This window comes from Mesoplodon densirostris, chromosome 11 (assembly GCF_025265405.1).
Source record: "Mesoplodon densirostris isolate mMesDen1 chromosome 11, mMesDen1 primary haplotype, whole genome shotgun sequence".
Lineage (NCBI taxonomy): Eukaryota > Metazoa > Chordata > Mammalia > Artiodactyla > Ziphiidae > Mesoplodon > Mesoplodon densirostris.
In genome coordinates, this window is record NC_082671.1 from 67,303,738 (window position 1) to 67,322,123 (window position 18,386).

Sequence of the window (18,386 nt, forward strand, 5' to 3'; positions counted from 1 at the left end):
TCCTGGAAGCCGGTGGGCAAGGGTTCTGGGAGCCAGGGAGAAGCAGCTGGAGAGGGTGGTCAGGGCTGAATGCCAGGCTTAATGTCCACACCAGTAGGAGCCACGGGAGAGGGCGCAGTTAGGCCCCAGCCATCTTGAGGCTGGGCACAGGGGAGAGGGCTGGTGGGCTCCTGAGGGTCCATGCCCCTTAATGGAGGTGAGCCCCCTCCAGCCGGTCACCTGCTCTACAGCTTGAGTTGGCTGATTCTCATTGACATTTTCTGGCCCTGGGCCGGCCCCTGGGCTGTTGGCCACTTGGCCAGCCTGGCCCAGGGCCACCCCCCTGATGGCTGTGGGCTGTGGGCCGAGTAGACAGCTGGTACTCAGGATGGGGGAGCCTAATCTTGGTGGCTGCTCTAGGGGAAAACGGGGATGGGGATGCTGGACCCAGAGCCTTGGCAGTGCCCCCACCAGCGTGCTCACCCCACTCATGCTTGGCACTGCCAGCTCTCCCCCTTCCTGCCAGGCAGGCTCAGCACCTGGCCATGGCCCAGGGCATTGCCAACAGCCTGCGTGCATCAGATTTGTCTGTGCCAGGCACAGGTGGGGAGATTGAGGGCTGGGTTATGTGTGTGACCCCATTGTGTGACCTCAACAAAGTTTCCCTCGTGTGTATCCTAGGCACTGGTATACTGTTTTAATAACAATGGCCACCATTTGCTGCTATTTCTTCCATTTAATCCTCACAAAAGCCCCATAGGTGTGTGGCTTTACAGAAGAGGAAACTGAGGTCCTGAGACCTAAGTAACTTGCCAAGGTCACCCAACTGACTCCAGTTGAGGACTCTTCTGTAGTCTGCAACCACTGTGAATCTGGTGGTGGGATGGCAGCAGCAGGCGGTGTCGGGGAGGGAAGGTTGTGTGTTGGCAGAGGGGTCCTTGCGCCCAGCGTACAGGCAGTCTCAGGCCTTCCTCCTGCTGGCTGGGCTGCCCTGAGGCCGCCAAACCCACCAGCTCTTCAGCCGTAGGAGGGTCCACCTTGCTGTTTCTTCCATCCGTTGAGGAAACCAAGGCCCAGAAGCCCGAGGGCAGAACAGAGCCCAAAGCCCATGGTCATGCCTGCAGTGAGGACCCCCATGGCTTACAGGGGAGGCAGCCCTCACACCCTCAACCCAGGATGGGGTTGCCCCCGGGACTATCCTGCAGCCGTACAGATACGGCTGGGGGAGGGGGAGGGGGGCTGAGCCATGGATCCTGCAGAGACTCACAAAAGGACTGGGTTCCTGGGCACGTATCAGCCACCCATGGCCACCCACCCTGGTGACATAGGCCCTGGCTAGGCTATGCTGGGAGGTGGGCATGACCTCTTGGTTCATTCTCAGTCCCAAGGGCCCTGGATCTACATCCCAGGGGGCCAGGCCTTCACTGAAAACGCTGCTGTAGTAACTGTGGACAAGGACCAGCTACAGCTGCCAGCCCCACCCTGGGCTGCTCTGGCCCGTGGGACGGTGTGGTCTGCTGTGACTGCCCTTCAGAGAACGGAGTGGCTTCGAGAGCTGAAGGGACTTGGCCCATTTCTCAGCCGGGCCAGGTCACGGACCATGCACTTCAGCCCCCAGGCTTATCCCGACGTGGCACTGCTGACCCCGCCTCCCCACAGGGCCCAGCACTCCCCCATCCCCGCGCTCCCTGTGGTCCGGCCCCTCACCAGCCTCACTAGGCCCTCACCATAAACTGGCACTTCATGTATGCTGTGTCACTCAAACTGGCCAACAGCCTATGGGGACTTGGTCAAACGCAGAGACTGTCATCCCCATTCTGCACACATGGAAGTGGAAGCTGAGGTGATGCGCACCCCCCACCAACCGCAAGGGGACCCAGCTGGCAAGTACAGGAGCTGGACTTGGATGTGACTGGCAGGCCACATCCTCAGAAGCTCACTGCCTCCCGGGAGATGGGGAGACCAAGGTGCGGCCCACGCAATAGGGGAGAGGTTCCTCTCTGAGGGGTGAACACAGAAGGGCTTAGCACCCCAAATCCCAAAAAACTCTGCTGTCCCCTAAACAGCCAGCTCTGTGTCCTGTATACAGTGACCTCTGACCCCAGCAACACCACCAATACCCCTTTTATCCCAGGTCTGTCCCAGCCCTGGAGTGTGTGCCAGGCAGCCAGCACTGGGAGGAAGGGGCCAGGTGCATGGGCAGGCAAGGAAGGTCAGTCAGATTGAAGCCCCCCGGGGCCTCTTGGCAGAGTGGCTATCCTCAGTCTCTGACCCACTGGAGGCCGAGCCATGCAGTCACCACAGCGGTCGTGCCACAGACCCTCACACGCCTCACGCTGGGTGGTACCAATCTGTGTTTATTCAATAACCTACATCCAGGACACAGTGAATGATTCCACATCAAGGAAGCCATAGGTGTATCCCCCTGTTCAGTGAAAAAGCACCCCCCACCCCCTAAACAAGAATGAGAAAAGGCACAGTATATACACATGACACAAAGGCTGGCTCACCCAGTGGGCAGGGGCCATAAATTACAGTGGCGGGGGTGGGCAGGAGAGAAAAAGTGGGTGAGGTCCAAGCTGTTCCAGCCTGCACTTGGCATCAGAGGAGCCCCTCCCTGCTGTGTGTACCCCCATCTGTGCTGGGGTCCCGGCCCACTTTCTGCCCCAACCAGCCTGAGCGGGTGAGAAGCACAGGGAGGGAGAGAGGGAGGGCAGCCCCTCTCAGCCTCCCAGCAGGCCCCGGGATACCAGGCAGCCCTCAGGTCCCAGGAGAAATGGCCTCCGGGTAGGCACCAAGCCAAGGGATCCAGAAAAGTGGGACCACTTTTCCTTCCAGGACCCCCCTCAAGGAAGGGGGCTTCATTCCTAGTGCCCACCTTGGGCAACACTGTGCCCACCCTGAAAAGGGGCTTGTCACTGGGGAGGGGTTGGGGTCTGGTCCCTTCCACCCTGGCTTATTTTCAGGTCAAGAATTAGGGATAAAAACAGACTACGGAGGTAGGAGTTGGGATGACAGGGAGCTGAGAACCCATACTGAAGACCCCTGGTCCCCTGTCCTTAATGGGTGGCTTCATCTTTCCCACCCCCCTGGGACTAACCCAAGGTTGGGCTGACATCCCAGGGGGCGGAGGAGTGGGAAGGAACAGGACACTTAAATAAGATACAGTTTATTTTTTAAAAAATTAAAAAATTATGCCGACACTATTTCATCCATCCCCAGGTCTGCCCCCTACCTCCCACCCACCTCCCAAGGGCTGGGCTCCCTCCTTCCCTGGCTGTCCTGTGTAGTAAAGAGAAAACAATGGACTGGCTTTGTTAGGCACAGGGGAGGGGACACAGACCCAGGGAGAGAAAGAAAGATGCCACAGCAACTTAGCCCTGCATCACAGCAACCCCAAGCACACTGATATAAAAACATTCGTATAAAAAGGGGGGCGTGCTGGGCACAGTGCCAAGGGTGAAGCGCTCTGGTGCCCAGAGACCTAAGTCCCCCAGAGGGAAAGCCTGATAAAAAACAAGGAAGCAGGAAAAGGCAGGGAGAGATGTTCACAGGAGAGAGTGTCTTGGGAGGGCGGGAGGTGGGGCCGGGCAGCTTGGGAGCTCCCCCTGCTGCTTCCAAGTCAGGGTGCCCCCCATTCCCGCCCCGCCCTGACTTTCCTCTCTCAGGCCCACTAGGGCCTGGACTGTGGGCATCGATCCACAGCAGCTTTAAGGGGCTCTGCCCAAGGGGCCCACTAGCCTGAGGTTGTCCAAAAGCCTTGGCAGGTGACAGCTCAGAAGCCACGGCTCATCCCACAGCTCTCAGAGGGAGGAGGGAGACTGGGAGGCAGAGGAGGAGGGAGAGGAACACGGACAGAGGGAAGTGGTGGCCGAGGCGGGCAGAGCCCGGGGGTCAGGAGGCAGCGATGGCAGTGCCGCCCCCCAGCTTGACAATCATCTGCTGGCAGTCGCTGCACGAGCGCCGGTCGCCCACCTTCTCCAGGGTGCGGGCGGCCTCGGCCAGCAGCACCGCCCGCTGGCCCGGGGAGGAGAGGAAGGAGAGGGGCAGGTGGCGGCAGGCCAGCAGGATGGCGGTGGCCCGCTCTCGCTGGCCGGGCCAGGCGTCCACCTCTCCTGTGGGAATGAGGAGACACGCACTCGCTGAGATGAGAGCCCGCCAGGACGCAGGTGCTGTTCCCAGGGCTCGGTGTGAGCTGGTTTATTTAATCCTCACGCCCCCCAAGCAAGGGAGGTTCCAGTGCCCTTCCTAGTTCACAGAGGATATGAGCTGAACCCGCTGGGGCCGCAGGCTATTACTCCGAGGCGGGGCCGAGGTGTGGCCCATCAGCGGCTCCCACAGTGGGGCGACGCCGCAGCCGTCCCCTCCTCACTCGGGGCTGGACCCGTGACAAGGCGACCAAGGCCGTCCAAGCCCCACAGCACCTCACGGACCCTCCCCCGGCACCCACGAAATCAAGCCTCGGGTTTCCTGGGTTCTCGCGCTGCCTCTGAGAACCCTGCAGATGCTGAGGGCAGGGCAGGGCTGGGCTCCTCCCCCATTTCCCCGCCCCTCCCCAGGCAGGGCCCACCCAGGCCTTGGCGCCGGGTGCTGGGGGGCTCACCGTGCTTGGCGTTCTGAGCGGTGCGCCGTCGCAGGCTGTGCTCCAGCAGCTGATGGGTACGGGTGGGGCTGGCCCCCGCCATCAGACGCACGGTGGCTTCATGCAGGAACACCTGGGAGGTGCAGGGGGACACAAGCCGGGGGTCCTCACCTGTCTGTGCCCCAGTAGGTCTCTCTCCCTGCAGCATCTCGTCCGCCACCCGACGGCACCCCTTCTCCTCTCCACAACACCCTGCCCTGCTCACCCCTTGAAAGCAACCTCTCTCGTCCTCACTCTCACCCGACACAAGCCAGGCAGGAAAGGGGAACACAGCACAGGCCACCTGGTGGGGCAGGAGCAAGACGGCGGCGAGCTGAGGAAGAGGCCAAGGGCTGCTTCCTCTACGGCTGACCGGGAGCGCCAAAGCACCCTCTGGGGTTGGAGGACAAGTAGCCTGGGGGGACCCGCACTTCGCCGGAGGCTGCCTCCAGCTCGAAAACAGGACAGAGGTGAGGCAGGGACAGGAGGGGGCAGGGGGATGGCTGCGCTGGCACCTCCCGTTTCTTCAGAAAGGAACAGAGTCCAGAGGTTTCCAGGTGGAAGTCTGCAGCTCTTCTGTAATATGAGTCACTGGGGATGGGGCGGCCAGGCCTAGGTCTCTAATTTCTTAACATCTCAAGGTTCTTTTACACCTTAACATCTCAGTGTGTGAGGAGTGCTGCCCTGGAGGCACCGGGGGAGGCGGTGAAGGGCTTGGGCAGGTGGCAGTCTTTTCTGAGGAGGCCTCTGATGGGGGCCACAGTGCCTGGGGCACACTTCCTCTTCTCCACGGCGAGGGGGGTGGCTCTCACATGACTGTAGTCCATCTGCCGTGTCTGTCCTGGCTCGCTGCATACAGGGGCCACAGCGTAACCCTGCGAGGGCCCCATAGCACCCTGGGGTGGGGCGACCTCACCCTGAGCCCTTCTTTTTCGCACCCTTCCCTCCCCACACTTCTGGCCTTCTCACTTGAATTTCTGGAAAATAATTCAGGCGGCGAGAACATGCTGAGTATATTATCCTAATTAGCAATAAAAATAAACCAAACAGTGAAATGATTTGCGTCCAGTAAGCCCAGTTACACATCTGCCCTCAGGGCTTATCTCAGACCGTGTAGCCATCGCCAAGGGGATGTTACGTGGGGCGTCGGGCAGCAGAACCAAAGCCCCCAGTGGCTCAGAAAAACAATGAAAGGCATGTCTAGGGGCATTCTGCTGCTCTGACACCAATTACGAAAGCCAGAGTAGAGAGCTTCCTCGGGGCCTTCCCGCCCCTCTCCGCTCAGGCTGGGAGCCCCTTCTTGCTCCCACTGCCCCCAGAGCCCCCCATTCCTGAGTTTAACTGGTGAGGCACAATCTGTGTTGTCCTCTGTCTGCAGCTGTGTGGCCTGCTCACCACCACACTCCAGGGCTGGGCACACAGCAAGTACTCCACCAACATGAGCCAAACAAAGGGATACATGGCACCCAGCCCAGTGCCTGACAGCTCAGCTGACCTCAGGAGGCCGACTCCACGACCCCAGGCCAGTGCTGTGCTGGGTTCTGCCCTCCCCCGGCAGCAGGCCGGGCCTCACCTTGCGATACGCCGGGCGGAAGCTATGTGCCAGCCTGCGCAGACTGCCCAGGTCCCGCTGGAAGCCAGCCAGCTCAGCGCCCGATGCGTGGTAGGTCTCACCCAGGGCCTGGCTGGCTCCTGCTTGTTTCTGCCAGAGTGCTGTCCGCAGCGACAGGAGCAGGTCACAGGTCAGCAGCTGGACCACCTGCAGGGTGGGCCATGAAGGAGGAGACAGGTGACTGGCCGATTCCTGGGACAAGGATCCCGGCACCCACCAGGCCCTCTCCCGCCTGACACCCGGCAGCTCCGGGACAAAGGGTGGAGCCCCAGACGGGGGAGCCTGGAAAACACCCCACAGGGAGCAAGAGAACAGCTGGAGAGTGAACTTAAGCTCACGGCATCTAGTCCTTTCCACGGCCCCAGGCGGTAGATCTGTTCTCCCATCTTGCGGGTGAGGAAGCCAAGGCTCAGAGAGAGGCTGCAGGCTCGTGAGGGGACACAAGTGGCGAGGACAGGAATAACCGTCACGGGTCTAATAGGAAGCCGCAGGTCCCTCCCACCTCACAGGAGTCCTCCCATGGCTGGCTGGGAGGCTGAGATACTCAAAAGGTGCCTCGGCCCCATCCTTCCAGTGGAATCCAAAAGCCTGAAGTGGCAGCACAGCCTGGAGATGGAGGACCAGGGGGAAGAGGCTCGCTTCAACAGAGGGCAACCAAGGCCCGGCCCAAGTGGCCTCTGGAGTCGGGGAGACAGGAGCCCAAGAAGGCAGAGCCACAGAGCAGCTGAATGCTTGGGTTTGGATCCACTGACCCAGATCTACCCTGACATATGACCAAACCTCTGAGCCTCAGTTTCCTCACCCACAAAACGGGCACCTCAGGGCTGCAGCGAGCGTCACACGAGAGCACTGCGTGGAGGCACCACGCCCGGCCTCAGAAGCACTGGCCTCAGCCCACACTGGCGCCCATAAGCACAGATGCCGCCAGGCACCAACAAGGCCAGGCCACCTGCCTTGCTCCAGAGGACCCTCAGCACCAGGGAGCAGGGCTTCTCGAGATGGATCACATGCGGCCCTCAGGCTCTGACGGACTCCCCCAGGCCATTCCTCATCTTGTCCAGTCTGGCTTTCCCCTTCTCCAGGGTGCTGGACCTGGGGAGCTCACAGTGCTGCCCCGGACCCCGGACCCTGCCTTGAACCTGCACGTTGCCTGACCCTTGGCCACAGTGTTTTTTGGCTGCTGACAGCTTTGGGGGGGGGACATGGATGAGGTCTTTCTCCTCATAGGTGGCACTTCTAAGAGGTGGGGTAGCAGCCTGGGGCTGAATTCTGCCCCCGGGGGAGGCCAGCTTCTGTGGAGTTCCCTTCTTCTAGGCCCATTCTCCCACACAGGAACCCCAATCCCAAGGGTGCCCGCAGCCTCTCTCTCCTTCCCCAAACTAAGCTGAGACAGTCTAGTTCTCTCATGAAGATAAACAGTACTGGACACCAGCAGAGGAATCGCACAAAGCGAGCTGTGGCTCCCCCTCGAGCCTTTGGTCTTGGGCCCTGTAGGCACACTGCCTGTCCTGTAGGGCTGGCTGCTGTCCTGGGTTCACCCCAGGGTCCGGGGCCACTGATGACCTCCAGCCAGAAGTGCCAGAGCAAACCCCAGTGAGGGGCTCAGAGCTGGGCCCTCCAGGACACACCTGTCTCCCTTTCTGGAGCGAAACCACACTCCTCCCTGTGAACAGATGATGCTTCACCTTCAGCTGCGTGCACGCCCCTCCCCTCTCCCGGATGGCCCTGCCTTGTGACCCAAGAGGGAGAGCAGAGCCCTCTGACGAGGCCTGGCTGGAAGTCTCTCGAGGGCTGGGCAGGCCTCTGTGATGCACTGTGGAAACATTGCATGGGTACCGCCAGAACATGCAATGCAACTACAATGCACCACAGCTGCCCGCTCGAGGGTGTGAAGCCAGCCACGGGGGTGCCCAGGACACTCAGCTGGCTCAGGATGTGCATGCGAGGGGGCGGGGGCCCGTGGGGGCCTGGGGAGTCAGGCAAGCTGCCTGGAGCAAATGCAGAGCCCTGGCCAGCTGAGGTTCGCCTGGGGCTGACCAAGCTGTGGGCCCGCAGGACCCAGGACTCTGGTGGGAACATGCTCGTCCAAGTACTGAAAGGAAACCCAGCTGGACCCACAGGCTATGCTCTGGGAAAGGGGGCTGCTTGCCTGGTCTGTCTTTCGCACAGCCTCATGGGCTGGGTGGGCTCAAGGCCGGTCAGAGCGCTCTTACCCAGCAGAGCTGAGCACCTCCCCGAGGGGCCAGAGAAGCCCCCACTCACATGGCTGAGGGCTGGGTCGCAGGCGGCCCCACTGACGTTGAGGCTGCTCCACAGGTGGCCACTGGCCCTCTCGCAGTGGCAGAAGGAACTCTGCTGCCCGTCCGCCTTCCCGGAGAGTGAGGCGTGCATAGCTCTGCAGGTGTGGAAGACGGCCTTCACCAGGGGGCTCCTGGGCGGTGAGAGAGGCGAGAGGCAGGAGGTCAGTGCACGTCGCCTGCGGAGAATGAAGGGGGAGCCCAAGCCGGAGACGACTGCTGCTGTGACACGTGGGTCTGTCTGTTAAACCAAATGCTGCCATAATGGTTCCAGATCCCCAGCTCCAGAACGGAAATGCCAGCTCTGAGTGAGGGAGGCTTCCCACCCCTAAGCACCTTCCTCATTCAAGGAAGGTTGACGGCGTTCATTTCCTAGTGAAGGAGTCGGATAGTAAATGCATTAGATGCTGACTGCGTAATGCCAGGTGGTGCCCGTGCCATGAAGGAAAGTCAAGCAGAGGAAGGGGGTGGCATTTTATAAAGCATAGTCAAGAACGTCCTCTCTGGAAAGGTGACACTCGCGCAGAAGGGACCTGAGGGAACTCCTGAAGGAACCGGGGAAGCAGGAGTGTGGATTTCTAGGAAGAAGGGTTCCAGGCAGAGAAGCAGCATATGCAAAGGCCCTGAGTGTCTGACACATGTGAGAATATCCATGAATGAGCACGGCTGGAGGAGGAAGTGAGGAGAGCAGAGGGAGAGCAAGCTCTAAACAAGGCCCTTCTCAGCCTGGCCGTGGCCCTGCCTCCCGTCTGCCTCTGACCCTGCTCCAGGCTCCAGGCAACTTATCCCCTCTCCCCTCCTCACTCCTTGCCTCTGCTGACGTGGGTGCCTCTGCCTGGAATACCCTTTCTCACCATTTCCCACTTGTCTCCTGAGACTTGTTCCACCTGCCCGGCCCTCTGGTCCGCCTTCTCCTGTCCTGCCCCCTACAAGCCTCCTCTGGCTGCCCCCCGGGTCAGGCCCCCTGGCGCCCCCAGTTATGCGCCTCCTTCCCTCACCAGGCGCTGTGCGAACTCCCGGAGGCTGACCGGCCTCTGGCCCGGAACCCCTCCCAGCGATGCGCCGGCTGCTTCACAGGAGCCGAGACTGGCCTGGCACAGGCACAGGCAAAGGCAACAGCTCCTACAGGAAGGCGCCGAGCAGGACGGCCACGTCTATTCACTTACGGCTATAACTTGCTGTCCTGTTCACTGCCGCCTCCCAGAGCCTAGAAAGCAGCCGACACCGAGGACGCTCTCGGCTAAGTATTCGCAGAAGGAATGACGGAATCATGGAAGGGGTACAGGAGACCCAGAATGCGGCTCGTGGCCGACAGGAAGGGATCAGAGACGCAGGCTCAACCACCAGGACTGCCACTAAGAAGCCGCCTAAGATGGTCATTCAAACAATCGGTGCCTCAGTTTCCTCATCTGTAGAGTAGCCACGATACCACTCGCTGCTACCTGTGGTGACATACAGTACTGGTCCCATTATCTGCACCTGTTCTCTAACGGCCATTGCCCCAGAAGCCAGGTGTTCAACTCTCTGGAGAAACTTAGCCTCGTTTCATAGAGCAGGTCAGGGAGACAGTGGGGAGGCTGGGATTGGGGGAGGGGGTCCCACAGCATCATCATCCCTGAAGAGCAAAGGGACCCCGGAGTGACTGAGTTCGGGGGAAGGAACGCCTGCTGGGGGTCTTAGCTGCACACTGGGGCTCTGTTCTTAGAAGTGAGGTGGCTTTAGATGATTTACCCGCCGACCCTCAGTTCCCTCAGGTGCGTTGGCTGGGAGAAAACACACACAGGGTGGTTGCTCACTGGTCGGGGTGCTTAAAAATGGGTTACTTCAATGAACTTGGAGTGTCAGACCGACTTCAGGGAACCCGCCTCAGCCTGCTTTCCTCAGCCCCCTCCCGCTCTCCTGGTTAAGCATCTGCTCAGCCTTGGCTCTGAGGAAAGACGCAGTGAGGCCTTTCTGTCTCGGAGCATTTTACAATTTCTCTCGAATGGCAGAAGATGTCAGGGACACTCAGATCCAGTCAGAAGCAGCCAGGATATCGGCAGGCTGCTTGTCACTATGGGCCAAATGCCCCCAAGAATCAGGCATGAGTCCCCCAGGAGGACTGCCAGAAGCTCTCCAGTGATGCCTTGTGCTAAAGGCCTTTTTAGCGATAGCGCTGGTGGCGGGGTGGAGGGCGGCGGAGAGGAAACTGGATGCAGTGCTGGCATGTGAGAGAAGGATCCTCGGGCCCTCACAAGCCGGTGCTGGCTGTAAGCCATCAGCCCCCTGCCTGGCTCCACCGGGAGCTTCTGAAGACGCTGGGGGCTGCCGGCTCTCCCTGCCCGTCAGCCTGTGCAAGGAGGCCCGGAAGCAGCGCTGACCGCTGCTGGGGCGACACACACGGACAGATGTGCCCTCACCCCCTCACTTCATCTCTCCATCTGTCACGTAGTCCCCAGGCTGCCTGACCCTCCACCCAGATGGCCACCCAGACCTGCTCCCTCCCGCTCACCCAGTGAGCCCGGCACAGCTGGCGCTGGGGACTCCCCTGGAGAGAAGCAAGCAAGTGGTCAAGGGGGGCTACGCACTCTGTCACCTCCAGGGCCCTGGGAACACGCTCCACTTCGGTAAAGTGAGCACGCACAGCTGCATCATCTCCCTGGAGCCAGCTGATGGCCATGGTGATCGCGGACGTCCACCACCGACAGACAACGTCTGGACCTAGAGGTGAACAGAACCAAATGCTGCTCCAGCACCCACAGAAACCAGAGCCTGCTGGCTACACCGGGTTCCCATCGTTCGTGCCATCTCTCCCTCCTGGCGACGGGCTGGGGCCTGTGGGCTGCCCTCTCACACGATTCTGGTGGGAGCACCAACCAGCACCATCTCAGAACACATTTGGCAATCTGTATTAACAGCCTTAAAAATGTTCACTCCTATTAACCTAGTAATCCCATTTTTTTTGGCAATCCATCACAAAGAAATTGGCCTAAATAGAGAAAAAAGTCTCAACGAAGATGTTCACTGTGATGTTATTTTTAAATAAAAAGCTGGAAACAACCTAAACTTCCAACAGTTGTGAAAAGTGGTGTTTCCAAAGTATTTGTAGTAACAGGCTCAGGTTAGAATCTTTTTAGTGTTTTCCTCTCTGAGGCTAAGTTTTCTCAGTGGACCTGTATGATGAAAGGCCTAAGAATATGTTCTTTTCTAAACTCTGAAATAAAGACAGGCCACGAGGTCAGTGGTCATGACAGGGCGGCTGCTTCTCTGGGATCCTTCTCTCTCTAGGGAGAGTGGCCAGAAGGGAGCTCCACATCGCTGTCCCCCAGCAGCCTCAGAAGCGCAAGAGGTGACAGCTCGTGTGCCATCACCCAGATGGCAGTTTAGAGACAGAAGCAAAGAATGTCCTGGTGCCAATTCAGTCGCTGATTGTGCTGTGCCACCCAAGGCGATGGGTACTGTGGCAATATAGATGCCTGGATGAAAGACCTCTTTGGCAGAGTGTCAGACCCAAGAGCAGCCCCGGGGACCACTGTGTATTGAAAGGTGAGCCCCTCCCCAGCTCCCGGTGCCGGGACCACTTGCTGCCCGTTCTGAGCGTTTGGGAGAATTCCTGACCTGCCCCACCCATCCAGGGCCCAGGGAGGACACCGACTCACTCGTTGTCACACTTCTAGGAGAATCATGATCTCCTGCCCCCAAAACACTGTCCAGCACGGGGGAACTGTGCATGAGGGCTACAAGGGGGTTGCAGATACACACCTCAGATCCAGAGAAGATTCTCGAGTGCAGACTCATAACTAACCCTGGACCCTGGGACACAAGGGCTGTGAAGGACTGAATCAAGCAACCTGAGGCCTGCGGAGCTGCCCCACAAGATGCTTACCAAGGGCTGACTTGAGCACGCAGCTGCTGGAGAAGGGGGCGGTCACAATCCCCACAGAGTCCACAAAAGAATTAAGTAGTTTCAGGTACTCCAGAGCACTGGAGAATTCACTAGAAAGAAAAGAAAGGGTCCCACACACATCAGAATGTACACAAGGACCACGCTCACGGCCTGGCTGGTCAGCCCCCAGCTCTGAGACCCACTTCGTCCGGCGCCCCGAGCTCTGCCTCTCACACCACTCACACTCTCCCCAGGCTGCCCTGACACCAGTCCTGACACTCTCCCCTCTGCCGGGAGAGCCAGCTTTCTCTTGCATCCCTCGCCCTTCAAGACCCAATTCAACTGTCGTCTCTGCCCAGAGGTGTTCTGACCTCCCAGGTAGGACCGCCCTCCCCTCTCCGCTCAGGTGCACTCCAGTCAGGACCTGGCCCGTGAACCAGAGTGACCCTGGCCCGTCTGCCTCTCAGGTCTGACTCTGTGAAGGAAAGACTGCGCTCAATAACTCTGTAAGAATAAGACACTGACACACTCAACACAGGTCGGGGTCCCACAAGGTGTCTGGGCCCGAGCGCCTGCCTCCTGCCGAGCTCCCCACGTTCCATTCCACACCCTCCACAGGCCACCCTTCCCCTGGCAAAGAGCAAAGCAAAAGAATCAAATCCCTGACTGCTCCAAGAACTGACTCCACTTGGTGAAGGGATGGGTAAAAAGGAGAAAAAGGTGGAAAGTAATACACTTGGTCTGGCAGTAAGAGGCAAAGGGGCCAGGTCAGAGCCCACAGAGGGCTCTCATGGGGCTGCCAGGTTCAAGCAATAAACATGAAGGGATCACTGGATTTCCCTCTTGACCCTACACTAGGGCTTGTTTCCTTCTAGGCCTCACGGCCGCCTCTGCACTTCCCGGGCAGGCAGCCCGAGGCGGGGGCCCCTCCTGGGGTCAGCACCTGCTCTCCTCTTCAGGGTCTGCAGCTTTCTTCTTGGCCTGAGGTTTCACCAAGGACTCCACCGCTCGCTCCAGCAGGTTCCTGCAGAAGGCCTGGTGCACCTGGGCGATGGGGTCAGCTGAAGAAGAGGAGGAAGCCAGGAGGAGGGGTAAGTGGGTCTCACTTATGGGCTCATTCTGCCTTACAGAGAAAATAGAGGGTGGGGAGAGGAGCCCAAGGAGCAGCTAACCCCTCCGAATGGGGCCAAACGTCCTCAACAGACCCCAGAACTGCTTGTTAAACAGCCAGAAGGTGGGGATGCGGGCTGGGAGGGTTGGCAAGCCCAAGACTACGCGGGTCCTGGACTGGCTCCGGGGGGCGTGTGAGGAGTGCTGTGCCTCCTGGTGTAACGGCCAGTGCTTCCGTTCAAGGTTGGGAGCCGTGTGGCGGCCACAAGCCTTGTCAGAAGACAGGAGGTGGGAAGGTGGACAGTACACCTGTGCACGTCTCAGGGACTGCCTCCTCTCCTGTGGCTCAGGAGGGCAGCCAGCAGAGGGGATGGTGGCGCCGGCTGCCGCCTGGCGGGATTAGGGAAACCCCGCTCCCGCTTACCAGAGCCTTTGTGTGGGGCCTGTGGCCAGCAATTGTCTGGTTGAGCCTATTAAACAAGAAGCCTTGCAATGCTTGTGACAGCTGTCACTGACAGGCCCCCCAGCTGGCAGGCCCAAAGCAGGGCGTCACCAGCCTTCCCCTCACTCACACGCCACAGCCGTGTGGGTTTCAATTTGACAAGAACGGGGAGGCAGGACACTTATGAACACATTCTGGGCGAGAAGGCCTAGAGCCAGAGCCACCAGAGGTGAGAGAGCCAGGGCAGTCCAGGGCGCACACAGAGCAGCCTGGCGACGCAGCTGAGATTTACGATCGCTTCTGCTTTCATCCTTACTTTCTGGTGTTGCACATCACTCTTCCTTTGAGCCATAAAGTTACTGAAAAGAAACCACGGTGGAACCTCCCTCCCCCACAAAATGTTTGACACACACCCCTGTACCTGCAGGACATGTCTGACTCGCCCCAGACTCCCAGTTCAGAGAGAGGAAAAGCGCAGAAAGCAGAAAGCCACGGCTGCTCAAGTCTGAGCCAACCCGAACAGCCTCTCCTGCTCCGAGGCCGGGCGAGGGGACTCCAATCATTGTCAGACACCGGGGACAGCAAGCCAGCATCTCCTCCCGACGCCTGGAGCCCTGTCCCTGCCACCACTCTAAGCACTTGATGACCGTCTGTCGCCTGTTGTTCCCTAACTGCTCCGTCTATGTCTGTCTGCCTTCCAGGGGGAGCGGGAGATTGGGGCCAGCAAACAGCAACTCCACACATCCTCTGAGTCTCCAAAGCGCCCAGAACAAGGGCAAGATTCCAGCTGGTGCTCAATCACCATTAGTAACGTGTGGCGGTGTGACTGATGTCAGGACCACGGGCTCTGCATGTCAGAGAGAGGCGAGCTGCAAACCCAGCTTAGCTGCTGACCAGGCTCATGACCTCCCTGAGTTTAAGGAAAACATGGCTGAGGCATCCTGTGTCCCCATGTGTCTGGAGTGTAGCCACCCTGCAGTACCGGTGGCTCTCAAAGCTGCGCAGGTGCTCTCACCTGGGTTCCTCTGGGCACAGTACAGACTCTCCTTGGCAGCTGACTTCACGGACCAGCTCCGCTCCATGAAAAACTTCTGGCCCAGTGGGTGGCAGAGCCAGCGCAGCGAGTCGGGAACAGCGCTGCGCTCGGGGCCACACAGGCTCTGGGCGCGATTGAGGAAGTAGCTCTGTGGAAGGACAAGGACCACGGTGACAGCAGGGTGGCAGAACGCTGGCTGCACCAACATGGTGGAGGCAGACTGGGGAAGGGAGGTCAGCAGGAGGGACGGGGCACTCACATACCTGGAAGGAAATACCCTCACTGAAACCAGGGCCATGGCCCCGGCGGAGCCTGCCGGGCTCGATGACCGTGTACAAGCTCCAGCTGGACAGGGGTGGGGCCTCAAGGCACCCACGGGGGCCTGGCTGCACCCTGTCCTGCTGGGTCTGTCTAACCCGACTCAAATCTTGTTCTGGGCTGTGCTGGCATTCAACTGCAGAGCTGAGGAGGGCTCTCCCAGGCCCCTCGCGGCACTTTAGCCCTCAGCCCCGTCAATGGCGCTGCACCCCAGCCAGGTGGCTCCCTGGATCCTAGGACTTTTTCTCATCTGTCATTTTAATTACATATCTTTCAGAGTATTTTTAAGGCAAAACCGTATTCTGCTTTGACTAATTTTCATCTCTTTTACCTCTGAGTGTGAAGAGTTTAGAACAGGCACCCAGCAACTGGTCAGTGACTGTTATTTACCATCACTGTCACTCTAGAAAGCACTGGAGTGAAAGGGCAGCCCTGAGACTCATCCAGCCCCCTAAAGAGAACCCCCTGCCATCCCTGGATGAGTCCTTGACGTGAACACCGGTCTAGTGAGGAAAAGACCTGAAAGCCTCTTTGCTGGACAATTCAAAGAGCCAGTGCCCCAGTTTCCCCTCTTCTGCCCACAGGATAACATCACTCCAGGGCCCCAGGAATAAGAATTGTAGGGACGATGCTGTCTATCCATGTTTTCAGAAATTGTGTCATTTTTTGAGTAAGGATATCTTTATTCTAAAACCCATGTTTTCCAACCCATAAAAACCACTCGAGGGCTTCCCTGGTGGCGCAGTGGTTTAGAGTCCGCCTGCCGATGCAGGGGACACGGGTTCATGCCCCGGTCCGGGAAGATCCCACATGCCGCGGAGCAGCTGGGCCCGTGAGCCATGGCTGCTAAGCCTGCGCGTCCGGAGCCTGTGCTCCGCAACGGGAGAGGCCACAACAGTGAGAGGCCCGCGTACTGCAAAAAACAAACAAACAAACAAAAAAAAAACCCCACTCGATACAGGCCAATCTGAATGAGAAGCTCAGCAGAGAAGGATGGAGGGAGAGAGAAGCATGAGATGCAGGGAGCCCAGAGGAGGAGAGGCTGCTGGGCCAGGCAGTGGACCTCAACCTTCACACTGCAGCCCTCACCTCCACAATGAAGGTAGCCACCTCCTTGTCTGGTTCAGTCTGATGGTTCTGACCTTTACTGGGCTCTGAGCAGCCATCAGCTAATGTGCTGGCCTCAGAAGACTTGAAGGCCAGGGTCAGAAATAGCTCTGCCAAAGTACCACTCAAGAAACATGGACCAAGGAGGCTGGCTTTCTCGGGGGAACCTGGAGACAGCTGCCTAAATCCAGAAGAAAAGGACCCGGCCAAACTGTTCTCTAATGTTATCACGGCACTCACAGGACCAGGAGGGGCATGTCACTTAAATCTCTAATCACAGGGCCGGCAGCACTAATGGCCTTTCCTCCTCTTTGCTGACCACCATACTTTAAAAAGGGGACTGGAGAGCAAACGTAGAGAATTCTATGACCTTCTCCTGACCCTCAACAAAGCCCTCACTGGATGTGAGCTTGTAACTGCAATGGTCAGAGAACAGCAGCTGAGGAGCCTGAAGGCGACAGAGGTTGGGGGTGGTTTGGTGGTAATTCCAGGCCCTTTGAAGACTGCGAACCTCCTAACGGTTGCCCCCAGCGAGCACATACCTGATAAGCAAAGGAGCCTGATGGCTGCTCCAGGGGAAATCTAGGACCACTGATCCCTAAGAAGGGCCCAAGCATCACCAACAGAAGCAGAAACAAAGCCTGGTTAGGTGATATTGCAAGAGGAACCCAGAGAAGCGATTTAGAAAATCATTAAAATACATTTTTAAGCTTAACTCTTAGAAAAGAAAAACTTTAGTTATAACACATCTCAGCAGGAGAGGGAGCTCCAGTTTAGTGGTTTGAATTAATAAGAAATATAAATCCTGGGATAGTCATCCACGGTATGGCTTCTAGAAGGGAAACTGAGAAAATAACTTCTGTTGCTCATTTTTTAAAATAAATTCATTTATTTATTTATGGCTGCGTTGGGTCTTTGTTGCTGTGTGTGGGCTTCCTCTCTAGTTGCGGCGAGCAGGGGCTACTCTTCATTGTGGTGTGCAGGCTTCTCATTGCGGTCACCTCTCTTATTGCAGAGCACAGGCTCTAGGTGCACAGGCTTCAGTAGTTGTGGCACGCGGGCTCAGTAGTTGTGGCTCATGGGCTCTAGAGAGCAGGCTCAGTAGTTGTGGCGCACGGGCTTAGTTGCTCCACGGCATGTGGGATCTTCCTGGACCAGGGCTTGAACCCGTGTCCCCTGCATTGGCAGGCGGATTCTTAACCATTGCGCCACTGGGGAAGCCCACTTCTGTTGCTCTTTTAATTTTCTTGGTATTACCACCCCATGATCATTTTCCTAAATTTTACAGACACCAGAATTCACTCAAGCTGGGGCTGAGGAGCAACCTCACTGCCATAACTCATCTGCTAATTGCTGAATTGAGTGGCTGTGGCAGGAGACTCAGAACTGTTTGGATCCTGAGGGCCACCCTGTTCCCCTGCGCCAGTTCCAACTCCAGGTTACGTCGTCCCACTCCAGTCCGACTCGGTGGTTCTCAAATTGTGTGCGAAGGCACCCCAAAGCACCGCAGCAAACTCACAGGGGTGCCACTGGATATTTCACACTTTGGGGGGAAACACAGCAATGCTCAACATGAATCGGACACCATGTAAACTGCTAGATGGAGGCAGTTCGGTCTCAATGTGAGACTGCATGACCGTCCTCTGGGTAGTATCATCTTTGGGAAGCTGAGTTTTTGGAGGCTGTTGTAATAAAAAGCAAGTGCGGCGTGAAAGCTGGTGTGGGACAGGAAGTGAAGGTGGTGGCGTCCAGCCTGATTTCAAAGTCTGAGAAGGCACATGCAGCAGGCACACACATCCCATTAGTAAGTATCTATGGTTATTAAGAATAGAACTCAAACATTATTTCTTCCTTCAGTTTTGTGTATTATTTTTCCAAGTGGCCACTAAGTTGTTAAGACAAATATCTATTAAGATGTTTGCACCTAATTAACAAACAGAACTGTTAGGTATTTCCTTTAGCCCAAGGAAACCATGAAAAACTTACTGAGGCACAAAGG

At 57.9% G+C, this 18,386-nt stretch overlaps 1 protein-coding gene across 1 annotated transcript in view; it reads right to left on the reverse strand.

Annotated features, from left to right (window-relative positions):
- Positions 1-2,318: 2,318 nt before the first annotated feature.
- SREBF2 (sterol regulatory element binding transcription factor 2) overlaps positions 2,319-18,386 on the reverse strand; it is a 62,569-nt gene continuing 46,501 nt past the window's right edge. Inside the window, exons 12-19 of the mRNA XM_060114245.1 lie at positions 14,942-15,110; positions 13,318-13,435; positions 12,375-12,484; positions 11,077-11,209; positions 8,475-8,643; positions 6,174-6,359; positions 4,583-4,694; positions 2,319-4,094 (exon numbers count right to left, since the gene is read on the reverse strand). Coding sequence (XP_059970228.1) covers positions 3,874-4,094; positions 4,583-4,694; positions 6,174-6,359; positions 8,475-8,643; positions 11,077-11,209; positions 12,375-12,484; positions 13,318-13,435; positions 14,942-15,110 — 1,218 coding nt within the window. The 3' untranslated portion in view covers positions 2,319-3,873. The remainder of the gene's footprint in view (positions 4,095-4,582; positions 4,695-6,173; positions 6,360-8,474; positions 8,644-11,076; positions 11,210-12,374; positions 12,485-13,317; positions 13,436-14,941; positions 15,111-18,386) is intronic.